Source organism: Vicia villosa, linkage group LG2 (genome assembly GCF_029867415.1).
Source record: "Vicia villosa cultivar HV-30 ecotype Madison, WI linkage group LG2, Vvil1.0, whole genome shotgun sequence".
Lineage (NCBI taxonomy): Eukaryota > Viridiplantae > Streptophyta > Magnoliopsida > Fabales > Fabaceae > Vicia > Vicia villosa.
In genome coordinates this window covers 221,060,198-221,080,047 of record NC_081181.1, presented here as the reverse complement: position 1 = coordinate 221,080,047, position 19,850 = coordinate 221,060,198, and the positions used below count along the sequence as shown (strand labels likewise).

At 35.5% G+C, this 19,850-nt stretch overlaps 1 protein-coding gene across 3 annotated transcripts; it reads left to right on the top strand.

The window, feature by feature from the left end:
* The first annotated feature begins 382 nt into the window (after positions 1-382).
* On the top strand, positions 383-18,306 carry LOC131654016 (ABC transporter C family member 13-like). Of its 3 annotated transcripts, none has more exons than XM_058924398.1 (33): positions 385-548; positions 1,219-1,259; positions 1,352-1,460; positions 1,623-1,778; positions 1,874-2,005; positions 2,125-2,225; positions 2,506-2,569; positions 3,547-3,798; positions 4,294-4,363; positions 4,669-4,729; positions 10,545-10,632; positions 10,806-10,924; positions 11,071-11,168; positions 11,238-11,304; positions 11,996-12,113; positions 12,265-12,381; positions 12,498-12,578; positions 12,679-12,927; positions 13,134-13,235; positions 13,310-13,377; positions 13,526-13,657; positions 13,732-13,879; positions 14,316-14,596; positions 14,714-14,873; positions 15,225-15,400; positions 15,484-15,595; positions 15,695-15,748; positions 15,825-15,947; positions 16,907-17,005; positions 17,270-17,362; positions 17,456-17,566; positions 17,726-17,893; positions 18,060-18,306. In XM_058924398.1, exons 1-33 carry the CDS (start codon positions 507-509, stop codon positions 18,138-18,140), a joined length of 3,873 nt encoding a protein of 1,290 aa, XP_058780381.1. In that variant the 5' UTR covers positions 385-506; the 3' UTR covers positions 18,141-18,306. The 3 variants fall into 3 exon arrangements, 2 of the variants coding, with proteins under 2 accessions (XP_058780381.1, XP_058780380.1); XM_058924397.1 differs by having other exon boundaries at positions 4,294-4,375; XR_009299172.1 differs by lacking the exons at positions 17,270-17,362; positions 17,456-17,566; positions 17,726-17,893; positions 18,060-18,306 and having other exon boundaries at positions 383-548; positions 4,294-4,375; positions 15,836-15,947.
* Positions 18,307-19,850: the final 1,544 nt, after the last annotated feature.

Genomic DNA, 19,850 nt, shown 5'->3' with positions numbered 1-19,850 from the left:
TGACAACAATTTTTCTTATATTATAGGTGGTTTGGCCCTCCATCTCTTTATAAGGAGAAGAAAAATAGATAAGAACACAATTTTACAAAACCAAACCGACCTGCATTCAAATCACTTGAATCAAACCGAACTAGTTCAGTGTTTCAATTCAGTGTAGTTTCAATGCTTAACCAAACCGATTTTTTGTTGATTCCAAACCAAACTGGTTCAATGGCTAACGATAAATTTGAATAGATAAAACAACCCTGTTAAATGTACATTTAGTTGAGAGATTGAGAAAGAATAGAGATCCCCGTAAAAATGGCTAACGATAAATCATTTTGAATAATTTTCACGAATTTTTGAGGCCTAAAAAATTTGGTTTATCAGAATTTCTTAATAGTATACAAAGAAAGCGAACCCCACAATTAAATTAAAGTGAGTTCAAAGTGCCATTCCTTCTTTGTGCGCTTTGGTTTCACTCTCTCTGTGCTCGTGCTGGTGCTCTGTTTTTCTCTTCCATTTCCATGGATCACTTCTTCTCTCTCATTTGCCCTAATTCTACATCTGTACGCATCTCTTCTCCTTGCTCTTCTCTTTTCCTTTTCCAACTTTTTTTTCTGTTTATTTCTTCTTAATTTTCACAACAAAAAAAATGAACCGAACCAGCGGTTTTCATACTAACCGCAACCAACCTCATAATCTTGAGTTTCATTTTTTTTTTTTTTTGAATTGTAACGTAATTCATTTTCATGTTACTCATTAGCAATCTCATGAATGATATCAAACTATATTTTCTGTGAGAATTTGAATTAGACTAATCATATTCTGTTTGCCACTAAAACCTAGTCCTCATGCTTTCTTGATGGATGGAACTGCAAGAATGTTGTTTGAGTTTTGTGATTATATAATTTAAGAGTCACATTGTTCTAATTATGTTTCTGCATTACAGTTGACTTGAAAATTTACTTTACTTTATCAATGTAATACAATACTCCTGATCGTGTCTAGTGTCTGATATGTGTCGGTGTTAGTTAGATACGGACACATGTAATTACATTCAATTTCTTCCATTTCTAAAATTATCATCTGGATGTTGTGTCTGGAGACGGTGTCAGTGTCAACTGTCAATGCAACAAAAAATGTCAAAAGTTGCATTGAGTATCACAGTATTTATGATTATGAAGGTTCTTTGCATTCTCACTGTGAATTTCACTTTTTTCTTGTCTTGGTTTGCAGATATGGGATGGAAAAGGATTCTCCGAGTGTTTTGATGACATATATCCTTATTGCTGTTTCAGATTCTAGTTTTAAGTTTCTGCATGACAATTTTCTCCCCTTCTATGAATTGATTTTCCTTAATTAAACCTACTGTGTTAGGTTTTGCAGTGAATGTAGTGACTATTGTTATTATTGTTGTGTTTGGATTTAGTCAAAAGATTGGTGGCTGTGGTCGTGGAGCTCAGAGATCAGACTCTCAGGTAGTGGCTAATGCTGTCCATTTAACCGTCAAGCATTGTTGAAATTGTCTAGATCATGCAGGAAAAAGTTATAAGTAGTATCCCCACAAAACAATCTATGTATTCTGGTATATACTTGAGATGATTATAATCATATTTGATGCTTTTGATATCTATCAACAGACGCCTCTTCCAGAGAAATTTGTCCTGGATTATGTACCACCCGTCGGAGCTTGCTTCTCAGTTTTGGAAATAATTTTCCTGCTTAAGAAAGAACATGATGGTAGCTATGTTGAATATTATAAGTGGTTATGTCATTGTTCTGAATTGTTGGTGTGGGTACGTTTCCTAATTTTTATTTGTCAGCTACAATGTTGAAGAGTTTAATACTTTTTTTTCTGGCGATCTACATTTCGACTTATGCCAATATGTAGGCAAATATCATTCTCTTCACAAAGTATGCAAGGAGTCATTTCATAGTCTTCGACCGTGTCTTATGTTTCTGGTGGATTCTGAAACCAATATTGGGGATTTTCCATTTTATAACAAAGTTTCCATCATTGGAGGTGCTAATTTTTTTTAGCATGTCGTGTTTTACCTTTATTACTAGTAATATTTATTTATTTTCAAATAAATCTTATACCATATGTTAGAAGTGAAAGATTTGTCATAACTTTCATTTCAGGTGTCAGTATGCATAATGGAAAGCTTAGTAATTCTCTTGAATATATCATTTTGCATAGCTATCAATGTGATCAGGATAAAGAGATTATCTTCCAAAAGCAGGTATATACTGGTTTGTCATTCTTACATAGTCACTTTCTTTTTAAGACTAGTGATAAGCATTAATAAAAAATTTAAAGGTGGTCCATGAGACAGTGGATAGCTCAATTGTCCTACTTGGTCACTTCCCTTATAGGTCCTAACATATTCAAAATGATTTCTAATAGAGGCACCAAGAAAAGCGCCTTCATTCGATTGTCTATGACATTTAGTATTTGTAAATTATGTTCTGCTTTTGAAGCACATTGAAAGCTCTTGAATGAATCTTCTGTCATAATTTTAGTTTATTGGAAGATCCACTTCTTTCCAACGGAGGGGACCTTGAGGAAGGTGAAAATCATGACCTTGTAAGTACATACTGTCGATTATAACTCTCTTCTCAAACTGTGCAACTCACTTAACATAATTAGTCTATAATATATAATCCCTTTTGATGTCTTGAAAAAAATTATCTTATATATATGGAAGGCTATAATTGTAAGATCCGAATACAAATTAATTCTCGCATACTGTTTTATTTAAACAATGAGGAGTGGAAATGTGCAAAACTCTTGTTGAATTTGACGATATCAACATTGGCAGTTAAATTCTATCCTTTGACAATTGTGTCAGTAGTTTACTTATGCTTGCAAAAATTTGTAACAACCATTTTTATTTCAAAGTATAAAAATGTTAACTTGGAACCAATGTATGGGTTGACAGTAAAAAATGTAATGCAGGAGTGGTAGAACATAATCTCACTAACTAAATATACATGATACAAAAAAAAAGAATCTGAAAACATTTTCAAACTTCATAGCTATTTACCTAATTGAAAGATGACAAGTTTATTTTCCAAAAACCTGAGTATAAAAGGGCTGCAGCCATATCCACTTTGTGGCTGAAGTTGTCTTAGTTGTGTCAGATCATATTCTTCTTTAATGATTATGCTCTTTTCTTTTATTTGTTGTATCCCTTCTTTTTAATTAAGTCTTTCACTTGGTATGATATGTAAATACAAATAAAAACTTGACTATCATTCATCTTGAATATGGAGTTCATTGATGTGGTTTCTTGTGTTTGGCGCAACCTCCCAAAATACTTCAAAAACGATAATGTGGCTTGTATTTCCTGCTGTTGACAATCTGCATAAGACTATCTGTGTAAAATTTTGATGATTTTAAATATTTGATTTTAATAGAAAATTATGTTTGGCCTATTTTGAAAGCAAAAAATAACCCCTTTTAATCCTGTCTAATCATTACCTCTGTTTTATTTTATTTTCTCAATTTTTATAGATTGATATGCTTTCATTAATGGACTCTTCTAAACTTTCTTTCTGAAGGGAAATAATGGTAACTTTTGGGATTTGATGACTTTCAAATTCATAAGTCCAGTGATGAATCAAGGTGTGCTAAAGCAACTAGACTCTGGCGATCTTTTTCCACTACTATCTGATATGAGTCCTTCTTTCTGTCATGATATAATTAAATCCAGCTGGCGAGAACAATCGAGTAATTATGGTTCAAACCCTTCCTTGCTTAGAGCACTTTGTAATGCATATGGATGGCAATATCTCCGTCTTGGTTTATTGAAGGTATTTTTCGACACCAAATCAAAATTTCCACCCTTGGGCTAGATAAACCTAAGTTGATAAAATATTGAAGCTTGCCCCTTTCTATTTATACACATATTTACTCTACATGTTTAAGCTGCCTGCTATAAACTGGTCTAACAATGTTGCCTTCAAGCATATTTAACATACATCTAAACAATTAATTAGAAGTCAGCAATTCTTATCTATATTAACATATTTACAAGTAGGATTATCACTTCAATTTATTAATGGTGTTGACACCTTGGCGGTTGAATTATTTCTTTTTAATTCACTTGTTGTGAAAGCAGGATTTTTCCAAATGATATCTAGTCCTTATCCTGTCCTTTTTTATATTGACTTGCCTTGTGTAAGTCAATTACTGGCAATATCAAAAAATCACTTCCTTGCCTAAGAAGAAACCAAAATTATAATTTCACTATATTTTATTTTATTTCATTATCCTCTTGAACTACAAAGTATTTGAAATTCTTCCAGGTGATAAATGACGGTATTGGTTTTGCGGGACCATTACTTCTCAATAAGCTGATCAAGTTTCTTCAACAAGGTTCCGCAACAAGTAACAGTTTATGTTTCACCACTGTGACCATTAAACTTTTTGCTTGTATTGTATCTCTAGCTTTATTTGTTCTCTTGCTTGAAATGCTTCTCTATTATATCACACTATTTGTGCACATTTCTTTTATTTCTTAATCCTTGATACAAAACTTCGTCTCCCAATCAAAATATGGTAATATTGATAATAGTTCCTCCCCCATTTATTTTTGGAGATAAAAAATCCTTCTAGTTTCTTATCAACCAATTTGCACAAAAACATGAAATATTGGTTCCATTTTTTGTTGCATTTTTCAGGTTCAGCAAGTTGGGATGGGTATTTATTTGCACTATCCTTGGGTCTCACATCAATAATTAAGTAAGCTTGGTTATTTATATTTATATAACTATGTATGCTTTTCTTTTCTTTTCCTCTTCTTGTGCTATATGTTCTAGGTTTCACTTCTTGTCTACTTATTGTGACTACTGTATATTGTTTATCCTGTACTATATCTAAGTACAGATTTATGGACAAACATCTTTATGGGTGATTCATTTGTTCAAAAGTCATTCTGATGCTGATTTTGTCGATACTTTCATAAAAATCCATGTAATGATATTCTACGGATTAACTATCTGCTTATCATTCATTCACTCATTATTCATTTGGTAGAATATCTACATAATTGTGGAAATAGCATAAAAATAAGAAAGGCTGAGAGTTTAAAACCCATGGAAGATTCATTATCTTGATTTAATAGAGAATGAAATTATGTTAGTTTGTTCTGTTAGAATAATAGTTCAAGTGTGAGTAAGTGAGGAAATAGTCTCACATTGGATAGGAATGCGGTGACTTGAACATTTATAAGTAGGAGAACACACTCACCTATCACCTTAAGGTTTTGGATGAATAAGTGGTGTGTCTCTCACAAAGGTGCCTAGTCCTACACTAGGTATCAATGCTCCTTAGTAAAAACTCTCCCCGAATGCACAAGTTGAAAGAAACATAGGGCCAATGCTACTACTAAAACTTTCACAAACCTGTTCAATCTCTCTAAATTAGATAACTAAACCCCCTTAAAAAGAAAGCATGTGTAGAACAACAAGAAGGGATTCTCTTAATGATTTCATATTGTTCAATGTTTTCATATTGCATTCCCTCTGACTTTGAGCAACCTATGTTGGATTATTGAAGGTATAAGCTGTGTTAGTATTAGTTAGCTAAGCAACTGACAGCTGTCAGTCTCAATAGGTTACTACCTGCTATCACAGGTTTACCACTTGTGCTATATAATGCACAAGTGCCCTTGTAACTATTCAATGAAAATGAAAATAGCAATTCTGTTATAACAGAAAATGAAAACTCTCTCTCTATCTTTCTACTTTCTCTAATATGGTATCAGATTTCTGAATCGATCCATGGCTTCCGTTACTCCGCCGCTGTCGCCGACACACTCCAATCTCGGTTCGCCGGACAATCCGCCGGTGCCGCCACCGGTTTCCGACGATTCTCGTCGTCTTCACTTCTCACTCAAGATCGCGCAGAAGCTCGATGAAAAGAATTTTCATCTATGGCGCCAACAGGTGGAGCCGTACATCAACGCTCATGATCTCACCGATCTGGTGGTTTGCGCTCGCGTTCCTCCTAAATTTCTTTCCGAAGCGGCTCGTCGTGCCGGATCGTTCAATCCGGCGTACTCTGCGTGGATCCACAAGGATCAGATGCTTCTTTCGTGGCTTCAGTCCACGTTATCAAGCGAGATTCTCTCACGCGTGCTTGGATGCTCACACTCGCACGAACTGTGGGATCGTTTGTTCAGCTACTTCCAGAAACAAACTCGTGCTAGAGCGCGTCACCTTCGTGTTGAGTTACGTGCACTCACACTTGATACGCTTTCCGTTCAAGAATATCTTCTGAAGATTCGCACCATTGTTGATGCCTTAGCTTCCATTGGAGATCCTATTCCTCTATCTCATCACATTGATGTCATTTTAGAAGGTTTGCCTGTTGATTATGCTCCTGTTGTTTCTGTTGTTGAGAGTAAATTTGGTGTTATGGATCTGGATGAAGTGGAAATACTGCTGTTAGCTCATGAACTTCGCCTCAACAAATTCAAGAAAACTTCTCCTCCAGATCTGGTCTCACTCAACCTCACTCATTCTGTTGCTCCTTCTACGCCTACTGAAGAGCCTCCTTCTTCCACAGTTGCTTCCTCTACTCCTGTTCCTTCAACTCAGCCTGTACAGGAGTCTCAGGAGTCTCATTCCTTTAGAGGTGGCAGGAGTACTCGTGGTGGCAGATTCTATCGAGGCAGAGGTGGTAGAGTTTCTCAGTCTCAAATTCAGTGTCAGGTTTGCTCCAAACCTGGTCATACTGCGTTGCAATGCTGGCACAGGTTTAATCATCAGTTTCAGGCTTCTGCTCCACAAGCATCTACTCCCTATGTGCAACCTCAGTGGCCTGGTGTCTATTACACTCAGGCTCCTCCAGCTGCACCTCAACCTTCTCCTTATGTGTGGGCTCGTCTTCCTGTGGCTGGTGTTCCAGCTTCAGTTCCTGCAGCTTCTGCACCTGTTCCTACAGCTATTGCTCAACCTCCAAGTGCCTTTGTGGCCAGTTCAGTGCCCTCCACTTCAGGTTCCTGGTTTCCTGACTCAGGAGCATCATATCATGTTACTAATGATGCCTCCAACTTGCAGCAATTGACTCCCTTTGAGGGACATGATCAGATCTATGTAGGGAATGGACAAGGTCTGTCTATTAGCACTGCTGGCTCCAGCTCTTTTCCCTCTCCTTTACACCCTCCCACACATCTCACACTTAAGAATCTTCTTCATGTTCCTGCTATAACCAAAAATCTGCTTAGTGTTAGTCAATTTACAAAAGATAACAATGTCTATTTCATCTTTTCTGCTAATCATTGTCTTGTTAAATGTCAGGTGTCTAATGCTACTTTACTAGAAGGTCATGTTGGTGCTGATGGTCTTTATGAGTTTCCTTCTATCAATGTTTCCAAGTCTGCTACGTCTCCTTTGGCTTCCATTTCCAAGTCTTCCAATAATGTTGCACATAGTGCTTATTCTATTTCTGTAAATTCTAGTTTGCCCTACATGTGGCACCTTAGGCTTGGGCATCCTAATACACATGCTCTTAGACTAGTTTTACAACAATGTAATATTCCCTTTACTAATAAAGCCAATGATCTTTTCTGTTCAGCTTGTTGTGTTGGTAAATCACATAGACTTCACTCACCTACTTCACACACTGTGTATACTCAACCTCTTGAGTTGATTTACACTGACCTTTGGGGTCCTTCTCCATTTAAATCTACTTCTGGCTATTTCTACTATATTTCCTTTGTAGATGCTTATTCCAAGTTCACTTGGCTGTACCTTATCAAGCATAAGTCTGAGGCTCTGCCTGTTTTTCAAAAATTCAAGGCTATGGTTGAACTGCAGCATAACCTCCCCATTAAATCTGTTCAGTCTGACTGGGGTGGGGAGTTTAGACCCTTTACTAACTACTTATCAGCCTCAGGCATAATCCATAGACTGATTTGTCCTCATACTCACCATCAAAATGGTGTAGTAGAGAGGAAACATAGGCATATTGTTGATTTAGGGCTTACTTTACTTAGCCAAGCATCTCTTCCTCTCTCTTATTGGGACTATGCCTTTTCCACTGCTGTTTATCTTATTAACAGGCTGCCATCTGCCTCAGTGCAGTTTGCTATTCCCTTTACACTGTTGTTTCATCAGCAGCCTGATTATGGCTTTCTTAAAGTGTTTGGCTGCTCTTGCTTTCCCCTTTTAAGACCATATAACACTCACAAGTTGGCTTTTAGATCTCAAGAGTGTTTGTTCTTGGGCTATTCTACCTCTCATAAAGGTTATCGATGCTTAGCCCCAAATGGTAGGCTGTACATCTCTAAGGATGTGGTTTTTAATGAGTCTAAATTTCCTTTCCCTACTCTTTTCTCCAATTCTGTGCCTACTGAGTCTACTTCTACCTCTTTGGCTCCCAGCTGCTCTAGTCCTATTCTCAGTCCTCTCACTCCACACCTTAATAGAGTTCCACCTAGTCCCTCTTCCTCTCCTTCCTCTGGTTCTCTTTCTGTCAAGTCTGTTCCTTCTCCTAATTCTGGTGGTACTCTCTCTTGTTCTGAATCTGTCTCTCCTACTGCTTCTGCCAGCAGCCCTGCTCTCTCTCAGTCTGCTCCCTCTATTCCTCCTCATTCTATTCCTGTGTCTCACATACCTGTTAACAATCATCCTATGCAGACTAGAGCTAAATCTGGTTTTGCTCAGCCTCGGTTGGAACCTAAATTACTTCTTGCTCACACTGAGCCTAGGACTGTAAAACAGGCTCTTGCTGATCCTAATTGGAAGTCAGCTATGCAAGAGGAATTTGATGCTCTCCAAAAGAACAAAACCTGGTCTCTTGTGCCCTTACCCTCTCACAAAAATGTTATTGGCTGCAAGTGGGTATTTAGACTTAAAGAGAATCCTGATGGCTCTATTAGTAGGTACAAGGCACGCCTAGTTGCTAAGGGGTTTCATCAGAGGCATGGTCTCGATTTTACTGAAACTTTCTCCCCTGTGGTTAAGCCCGTTACTATCAGGGTCATCCTTACCATTGCAATTACTCACAGGTGGCCACTTCATCAGCTTGATGTCAACAATGCCTTCTTGAATGGCTTGCTGACTGAAGAAGTATACATGGTACAGCCTCCAGGTTTTCTTCATTCTGACCCATCTCTTGTGTGCAAGCTCAACAAAGCTCTCTATGGCCTTAAACAGGCCCCTAGACAATGGTTTGAAAGACTGCAATCAGCCCTTATTCAGCTACAATTCAGACCCAGCAAATGTGATCCATCTCTCTTCACCTATTTTTCCAAAGGTCATTCTCTTTATCTTCTTGTCTATGTTGATGACATTATTCTCACTGGCAGCTCTCCTGATCTCCTCCAAGAGGTTATCTCCAAACTGAATACTGCATTCTCTCTTAAACACCTTGGTGAGCTTGATTATTTCCTTGGCATAGAAGTTAAACACACTGCTCAGGGTTCTCTGCTGCTCACTCAAACTAAATACCTCAGGGATCTATTGCAGAAAACTCATATGCTTGAGTCCAGTCCTGTTTCTACTCCCATGCAGTCTACTTGCAAACTGACCAAAACTGGTTCTGCAGCTTTCTCTGATCCCTTCATGTACAGATCTGTGGTGGGTGCCTTGCAGTATGCCACTATTACTAGGCCTGACCTCACCTACTCTGTTAACAAAGTCTGTCAGTTTATGTCACATCCTCTTGACACTCACTGGGTTGCAGTCAAAAGAATTCTCAGGTACATCAAGGGCACTCTGCATCATGGCTTGGCCCTTAGTCCTTTGTCTCCCAAAGCTGCCCCCACTCTTCATGTTTTCTGTGATGCAGATTGGGCCTCTGACCCTGATGACAGGCGCAGCACTTCTGGTGCTGCCATCTTTTTTGGGCCCAACCTTATCTCCTGGTGGTCTAAGAAGCAGCCTGTTGTGGCTAGATCAAGCACTGAGTCAGAATACAGAAGCTTAGCTCAAGCTACTGCTGATCTGCTCTGGATTCAGACCTTATTGCTTGAACTTTGCATCACTACCAAACCTCCAGTTGTCTTATGTGATAACCAGTCTGCAGTGCTTTTAGCTCATAATCCTGTCCTTCACTCCAGAACCAAACATATGGAAATTGATCTATTTTTTGTAAGGGAAAAAGTTCTGGCCAAGCAAATTCAAGTGGTGCACATTCCTGGTACTGATCAGCTTGCTGATGTTCTTACCAAGCCCCTAGCTTCTACAAAATTTCTTGAGTTAATTCACAAACTTAGGGTTGCAAGCCCCCCTTAGTTTGTGGGGGGGGTATTGAAGGTATAAGCTGTGTTAGTATTAGTTAGCTAAGCAACTGACAGCTGTCAGTCTCAATAGGTTACTACCTGCTATCACAGGTTTACCACTTGTGCTATATAATGCACAAGTGCCCTTGTAACTATTCAATGAAAATGAAAATAGCAATTCTGTTATAACAGAAAATGAAAACTCTCTCTCTATCTTTCTACTTTCTCTAATATGGATCTGTATGGTTTTACAAAAGCTCTCAATACTTTATTTTTTTTGCTTTAGTTACCACTAGCAATTAGTAAATCAATTTCCTTTTGGTCTAGATCTTTTTTAGATACACAATATACTTTTCGTCTTGCCAAACTGAAGTTAAAGCTGCGATCCAGTATCATGACTCTAATCTATGAGAAGGTATGTTAAAAAGTTATTGCTTGTAAATGCTGAAATTTTAGATTTTCATAGTAATGAAATACTCATGTAGTCCCCCTTCCTCCAAAATTATAATGTTACTGATGCATATATATGGACTCTACTATTTAGCAAACTCATTCTAAAATGTGTATATTATTTGATGTTGTTTCAAGTGTCTATTTGTGAACCTAGCAGAGCGTTCAAAATTCACAAATGGAGAAATTCAGACATTTATGTCGGTGGATGCTGACAGAACTGTTAACTTGTGTAATAGTTTTCATGATATATGGAGGTATTTCCTTAATTTGATTGTATTTCACCGAATTATCATTTCCTAATCTACATAGTAGTTTACCATTGATGCCAAATCACAAATGCTAATGCTTCATTAATGTTTAATTTACATATATCTCAAATAATGTGTCCTTATTGTTTCAGCCTGCCTCTACAAATTGGAGTGGCACTTTACCTTCTGTATACTCAAGTCAAATTTGCATTTGTGTCTGGGTTAGCAATAACCATTTTGTTGATACCAGGTACAATTATCACTATTTATGTAGACAAAAATATATTTAAAATTAATTAATGAATTTTAATTGATGCAGTGAATAAATGGATATCAACATTGATTGCACGTGCCACTGAGCAAATGATGAAAGAGAAGGATGAAAGGTATCCATAAATTATTGACTTTCCTATAAGTATTTAAATGTTTAATTTGTAGGAAACTTCCGTCCATCAACTAATTGCATAGTATTAGCATCCTATTTAGTAGTAATTTAACAAATATAGGTCATGCTATGGCTTTTGTATTTCCATCAACTCTTAATTGGCCAACTTCATCAAATGTAGCCAGTTCTATATGGTTTAATTTTAAATTTCTTTTCAATTTATATTATACATTTTTTAATAATTTTTCAAAAATAAATTGTATACTTGTGAAGAAGAGATGAAGCAGCACATTGCATGCCACAAAATTTGGTTAATATTAAAAAGAAATTTAAGTTACAAAGTTCTGACGCCGATAAGCACTTGCAATTTTTTTTATTTGCATGCTTCTTACTTCAAAATATATAGTTATTGCTGAACTAACAATTTCTGGCCAATTATTCCTTTGGTCGGAAGGATTTTTCTTGCTATCTAGGATGCTTGTGGTTTCTAAATGTGTTGGCAGAGAATTGATTCATATTGCTAAAAGAATACAATGCAATTGATTCTCTTGTTATCTGTCCTTAGGATTATAAGCTTATTGTTCTTTTTTTTTTTTCTTTCTAATTTTAGCATTTTTTTTTTCTGTTTGGCCATAATAGATGAATATGAGCCAAAGCTACTAGTGCATATAATGCTAACGTTATGCTTCCAGGATTCGTAGGACCGGGGAACTTTTGACTTATATTCGCACATTGAAGATGTATGGATGGGAACTTCTTTTTTCTAGTTGGTTAATGGAGACAAGATCTTTGGAAGTGAAACACTTAGCTGTAAGACTTTTATGTAAAAAAATTGTTGGAAGCTGCTAAGCTAGTGCAAAAAGTTAAAGCTTCTAAGATAGTGCAAAAAGTTAAAGCTTCTATCCTAATGCAAAAGGTTCTTATTTAATTTTAATCATCATGCTTCATCTGTGTTTTATAGACTCGGAAGTACTTGGATGCATGGTGTGTATTCTTTTGGGCTACTACACCATCGCTCTTTTCTCTTTGCACATTTGGACTCTTTGCATTGATGGGACACCAGCTTGATGCCGCAACGGTAATTTCAAACTCGTTTTACCTAATCTTATTGGCGTTCAAGATTTTTTCTTTTCATTTATTCATTTTTCTGTCTGTTGTTTCGGAATATGATGCGGTCAAGGAAATCTATTGCAGGTTTTCACTTGTCTTGCTTTGTTTAACACGCTGATTTCACCACTTAATTCATTCCCTTGGGTTATTAATGGATTGATTGACGTGAGTCTCCTATATTTCATTAATTTTTATCAACGAAAGTAATTTTGTAATACACATTAACTAGTGATTAGAATGAAAAGAATCTCTTACTCCTCTGTAGGCCATCATATCCTCCCGACGGCTGAGTAGGTTTCTCTCTTGCCCTGAACATAGACGCAAAGTGGGAGAGAACATTTCATGTTCATCATCATTCTCGAGTGTACAACCTGATTCCTTACAAGATTTCGCTGTCTCTATCCAAGATGCATGCTGTTCTTGGTCCAGCAGTGACGAAAAAGCATTGAATATGGTGTTGAGTCATGTGACTCTTAGCCTGTCAAAGGGTTCCTTTGTTGCAGTTATTGGAGAGGTCAGATCCCTGTTTGAATCTTGTCAATGTCTTTATCCAATAAAATGAAGGAATGCAATGGATACCCACCTATCACATTATGATAATGGATATTTGAAATTCATAGTGCTAAATATGAGTAATAGATCAGGATTTCTATCACTTAGTTATCTGTGACTGTCAGAATCATAGTTACATTACTTACTTCACCAACTGCATATGTTCAGGTTGGTTCCGGAAAATCGTCCATGTTATATTCAATTCTTGGAGAAATGCGGCTTGATCAAGGCTCTATTTATTCCAATGGATCTATAGCTTATGTGCCACAGGTATGTATGTGATAATGCCATAAACATAGCCTCAGAATGAAATATCTTATTTCTTTATTTCCTCAAAACTGCAGGTCCCTTGGATTTTATCTGGAACAGTACGTGACAATATATTATTTGGGAAAAGCTATCATCCTGAAAGGTATAATGCCTTCGACAGTCACATAGTTTTTATCTTATTGAAGTTTTGACCCATTTTCTCTGCTTGCTGTGAACATGATCTTTACAAACATGTTTTGAACAAAAGAACTGGTTCTCTTACCTAGTTATTAGCTTCCTTCTGTAATCAGGTATACGGATACAATAAAAGCGTGTGCGTTAGATGTTGATATCTCATTGATGGCTGGTGGTGACATGGCATATATTGGAGAGAAAGGAGTCAACTTATCAGGTGGACAGAGAGCTCGTCTTGCTTTGGCAAGGTGATGGTTTATTTATGGTTTTTTATGCCTAGATTATAATGACGAAAAATATCTAAATATTGTCCAATTGGCAGAGTACTGTATCATGACTCGGATGTTATCATGCTCGATGATGTCCTGAGTGCAGTTGATGTACAAGTTGCTCAGTGGATCTTGCACAATGCCATCCTTGGTCCTCTCATGAAGGGAAAAACTAGATTGCTCTGTACCCACAACATTCAGGTTGTTGCGTACTCTCTTTACAATTATTCTATGTATATATCATACATACTCTATGTATGTGAGAAGAGATGAAATTGCACCGAAATAATACTTAGGACTGCTACAGTACTCCATAACATTTTACCAAATTTTTGTTTCTCAGAATTCATCACAGCATTGAAAATTAATATCATAGATCAATCATATCTGATGATATACTAATTATTGTTTAAAATCTTATGATATTTTACACAAGTAATCAATGTAATACAGTTATTTTTAAATGTATGGATCAACAAGAATCACGTTGTATCTAAAACTATGAAAGGCATAAGAATCAAAGTGTTACATCAATATAATTTGATTCCACCTATGTATTTATATGTGTGCATGTGGGTTTTATGGGTGTCTTTTTCTATGAGGATTAGCATAATAATGTGTTTAAATTTATCTGTAGGCAATATCTTCTGCAGATATGATCGTAGTATTGGACAAAGGGCATGTAAAGTGGATGGGAGGTTCAGCTGACTTTCCAACTTCTTCATATACAACATTCTCCCCATTGAATGAAATGGATTCAACTTCACATAATCAGCAGCAATCATGCAGCACAAATTCTTCTATAACCAAGGAGCAGTCTCTTCCTGATAGAATTCTTACGCAAGCTCTAGAGGAAGCAGAGGATGTAATTGAAGTTGAATTAAGGAAAGAGGGAAAAGTTGAACTTGGAGTGTATAAGTGAGTACAAACACATTGATTGCTGATATCATTCATGTACGGGGAACTTATGCTGTCAATTTTGTAAGTCATCGTATGCATTTTTCAATTTTCGTTAACAACCTGTGCCTTATGCAGGAGTTATGCTGCTTTTACTGGCTGGTTCATTGCCGTGATTATATGTCTATCTGCTATTCTGATGCAAGCTTCGCGTAATGGAAATGATTTATGGCTTTCATATTGGGTTGATACCACAGCGGAAGATGGACAAACAAGTAACTCTATGTCTTTCTATCTGGTAATGGGCTGATCTGTAGTGATGGTTTTTATAATACTTTTCTTGCTGGACATATTGTTGATAGACTAAATATTATTTGGTAGTGTGTCTAATTCAAGAAACACAACAAAATACTTTTAATCCAATTTTTTTAAAGTAAAACACTGAGAATTTCTGTTAGAAAACTCACTTTATATGCATACAACTTCTCTTAGTAATTTGGAATTCCCTACTATCTTGTAAATATATCATGGTGGAAATATTAAGCTTAACTGAATGTTATTTTTTTCCGGTTCATAACATCTAGTTATCGTGAGATTTATTAATAATAAATATAACTTTCTAATTTTGAGATGATATTTATTGCCCCAGACTATTCTATGTCTCTTTTGCATTATGAATTCCTTTTTCACACTGGTGAGGGCATTCTCTTTTGCATTTGGTGGTTTACAAGCGGCAACTAAGGTACACAATAAACTGCTCAGCAAGCTTATCAATGCCCCTGTGCAATTCTTTGATCAGACCCCGGGTGGAAGAATACTGAATAGGTTAGAATACGAAGTCTTCAGGCCATGGCTGATTATACTAATATGAAATTTGAGGATTTCATGATTTATGATGTTCTGTGCAGGTTATCATCAGATCTTTATACAATTGATGATTCTCTCCCATTTATTATGAACATTCTCCTGGCTAATTTCGTAGGCCTGCTGGGTATTGCAATTATTTTGTCTTACGTGCAGGTAGGTATTCATAATTATTCTTGGCTTTTCTTACGCACAATGAGATTTTGGAGTTTGTATTAACTGTCTCCATCATCAATATATTTTGGTTTTCTGTAGGTCTTCTTCTTAGTTTTGTTATTGCCATTTTGGTATATCTACAGTAGACTTCAGGTACTCATTTTTCTTGTTATCGTTTTCTTGGATTTAACCTCTCAGCTGGTTCAACTTATCAATGCAATGGCTTCAGTTCTTCTACAGGTCAACATCAAGAGAATTAAGAAGACTGGATAGTGTTTCTCGCTCTCCAATATATACATCTTTCACTGAAACACTTGATGGATCATCAACTATCCGAGCCTTTAAATCTGAGGTAAGTATATGTCCTTTTACAAAAATAATAATAACTAATAAGTAGAAATTTGTTTTCGTGTAAATTATTTGTGATAAGTGTCCTTGAATAAATTCCAAATCTTACCTCTAAGAATTATAATTGCGGAGGAAACAGTCTTTGAACTTTGGATCATGTGGTCGGAGATACTTTTGCACCATGTTGAAGAACTTTACTGGAAAGTTTAACTGATAAACAATGTACAAAAACGGGTATTTTTAACATAAGATGTGATGATAAGAAGCTTTATGAATTAGAAGTAGTTGTTTATTTAAAATCATTTACTTATTATATCAATGAACCAGATGAAAAATTGGTGCATGAAATGGGCACACTGGCAGGGACGGATCTATGTTGTGGGATTTGGGGGCTCTTGCCCCCACAAGAATAATAACCATGAATACTAAATTATGTGTATTAATTTAATGTTTAATTATTGTGTTTGTCAATTTCAAAATAAAAACTTGCTGTTATTACTAATTAAATGAAGACACCATATCCTCCCCAAAGAAATCAAATGAGAAACAACAGACTGGCAGTTCCCCCGCCTCCTTTCAATGTCTGATATTGTCAAAGGAAAAGAATGGTGTAGGGTGATCGACACAAACAACTAGTATAAGTTATTGTGAATGTAACTTAGACTGATAGTTGTCATAAAAATAGCCAAACTGGAGGTTTTCAATTTGACCTTACTATGAAATGCTTGTTTTGATTCATGGTTAATTTGCTTACTTTTGTAGAATAATTACTTAGAATCGTCCATTTACTTTATGTTAAGAATTCAATCGTGGAATGTGTCAATAAGTTTTAATACAATTCTTTGCCCTTATTTTGATTAGGGTGAATTTTGTTTCTTGAAGTTTTGTTTCTTTGGTCTTCTCAAAGCATCTTCTTAATTTTGTGCAACTATTTAACTCTTGTACAATGGTCATTGTTGACAGGACTTTTTCTTTACCAAATTTAGTGACCACATGATATTATATCAGAAGACTTCTTATACTGAAACAGTGGCAAGTCTGTGGCTTTCCTTGCGTCTTCAGGTCTGAGCTTTTTTTTCTAGTTTACTGGCATTTCAATCAAATAAAATATGGAAATCTTTGGCTTTCTTTTGAGTTTACTGGAATTTAAATCAAAGAAAATATGGCAATCTGTGCTTTGTTTTGAGTTTATTGACATTTCAATCAAAGAAAATATGGCAATTTACCTAAAAGTTTATTCTTCGCAAAATTTATTAATCAGTAGTATTATATTTGAACTTACGAAATCTGGAATATCAGTTGTTGCTAATAATGGATTTCTCTCAGTTATTAGCTGCATTTATAATCTCATTCATAGCCCTGATGGCTGTTGTTGGATCTCAAGGAAGTCTGCCTATCAGTTTTGGTACCCCGGGATTGGTTTGTTTCTTTTCCTTTATATCAAATATCGAACTTGATTAACTGACTAATACAAAAATTTGACCGTGACACATTTTAATTGTTTTTCAACAGGTTGGATTGGCCCTCTCATACGCAGCTCCAATTGTGTCTCTACTGGGGAGTTTTCTAACAAGTTTTACTGAAACAGAGAAGGAGATGGTTTCAATTGAAAGAGCCCTTCAAGTATGAATAGACATTTTTTCTCGCTTAAGCAACGACTTCATTATAGCTCATTCCGTCATACAAAGAAACACATTTCTAGATATTATGAATGAAAGTATCTCAACATAATATGTTATGCCTCATCCAAATCTGAGCAGTATATTATTGTGATGCACTTAGGTTCTTTGTTTGGATGAATGCACTGCCAGTGTGGACATTCAAACTGCTTCGCTGCTGCAAAAAACCATATCCAGTGAATGCAAAGGAATGACGGTGGTCACAATTGCTCACCGGATTTCAACTGTCATAAATATGGACAACATTTTAATTCTTGATCATGGAAACCTGGTATGTTTTATTTTCTTGTCTTAATTGTATTTGTTTAGTGTTCTGTGTATTTGTTTCATGCAATGTTTATGTATTGGCCTGTCATTCAAAGTTTTCTTGAGGCTCAAGTTATTACTCAATGTGAAGTAACGTTAGTTTTTTTTCTTCTTTCTTCCATCTTTTCAAGGCTGAACAAGGAAATCCACAAATTCTTCTGAAGGATGGCACCTCTATATTTTCTAGTTTTGTTAAAGCTTCATCTCTGTAACCATGGAAGGCATCTATGGTTGAGTTTGGGATGCCGTTGATCTTTAGCTATACGGATGTCAAATTGCATTACTAGTAAAGAGGTGTAAGACATGATATTTATAAGTAGTTTTGGATATTTTGTTTGTTGATCAACTTAAACTAGGAAATATCAACTAGCTTGTATATATCTGCGATATTAGGACCATAGATAATGCTAATGCTCTGCAAATCATGTCCCGATCATCTTTAACTTTTCATAGAAGTTATAAATCTATAATCCATTCCATAAAAATGTGAGGAACACAATTTTTTCCATACCCTTCAATTGATTGTGTATTTCAGAAAAGCTCGTCACATTAATCTTAAATTCACATATTATTAAGACTCCTTTCCTAAACAGTGCAATTCATTTAAATTTAAATTAATAGGAGGGAGTGATATAATATTCAGATTAGGTTAATTTTTCTCTAGTGAAACATGAAAAGAAAAAGGTTTAAATAGTCAACTGACATGTTTTTTTTTAATAAAGTCATACCATTTGATTACTCAAAATTCAAATGTGACCACTGTAACAAGAATGATCATGTCAAATAAAAATGCTTTGAAATTGTTGGATACCTTATAAATTGGGAGTCTAGAACTCAAAGAAGAGTTTACAACAAGGAGGAAGAATTTTGTACATGTTGAAAAGAGAGACAATGTAGAAGGGCCCACAATAGAGAATGCTCTCTATGGAACTCGCACTAGAAAATAAAAAAATAATTTCGATACCATGAGTGGGTCATACATGGATACTTGATATCGCATGCATCATTTACCATATGTTTTTCAAAACAACAAGAAAATGGAAAAACCTTTTAAAATATATTAGAGGTGACATGGAAAAACCATCTCTTTGACATGATAAATGGAAAAACCATCTCTTTGACATGATAAATGGAAAAACCATGTTAAATGGAAAAACATTTTACCATATGAAAAATAAATTATATTTAACTTTTGATTGACTGCATATAAGAACAAGGAGAAATTAAGAAAATTTAAATAAATATTAAAGAATATTTTTTTTATTAATAATACAATTGTAAAATAAGCAAGTTATAATTAAAATAAATTATTTTTACAAAATAACTTACTATAATTTAAGATGGATTATCACTAAAAATATTATATATCTCTCTTGTCATTTATAAATTTTTAAGATTTATTATTTATAAATCTCTTTGTGTTTTGTAGTATAACTATTGTTGTTTATTTATACAAATTAAAAAGTTATATAGTTTATAAAAGTTAATGTAAAAAATTCATGTGAATTCAAGGTAGTACTAATTTGGCAGATAAAATAGAATTGGTGTATGACCAACCCATATGACATCATGACCTTGAGTTAATGTGGCAGATAAAATTTGAATGCTACATAATGCTTGTGACCTTCGTCCCCCACTCACCTTGCAACCAATCAGAAGTATACACGTGAAATTGATAAGATATCTCTCTTTCTGCTTTTGATATTCTTTTCCCTTTTTGTTCAGGAGATCATGTCATTCCATATTTTGAACTTTTTGTTCTCTCTCGTTTTTGTGTATCTTTCTCTCTTCACAAATGAATTATTTGATCAGTCCCTTCCCATTCTGTACACCTTATTTTCTCTTTCTTTTTTCCAAGTACATGTCTATTTTGGTTGAAGAATCTAACGCATTGCAATATAAATTTACATCATGCCAGCCTT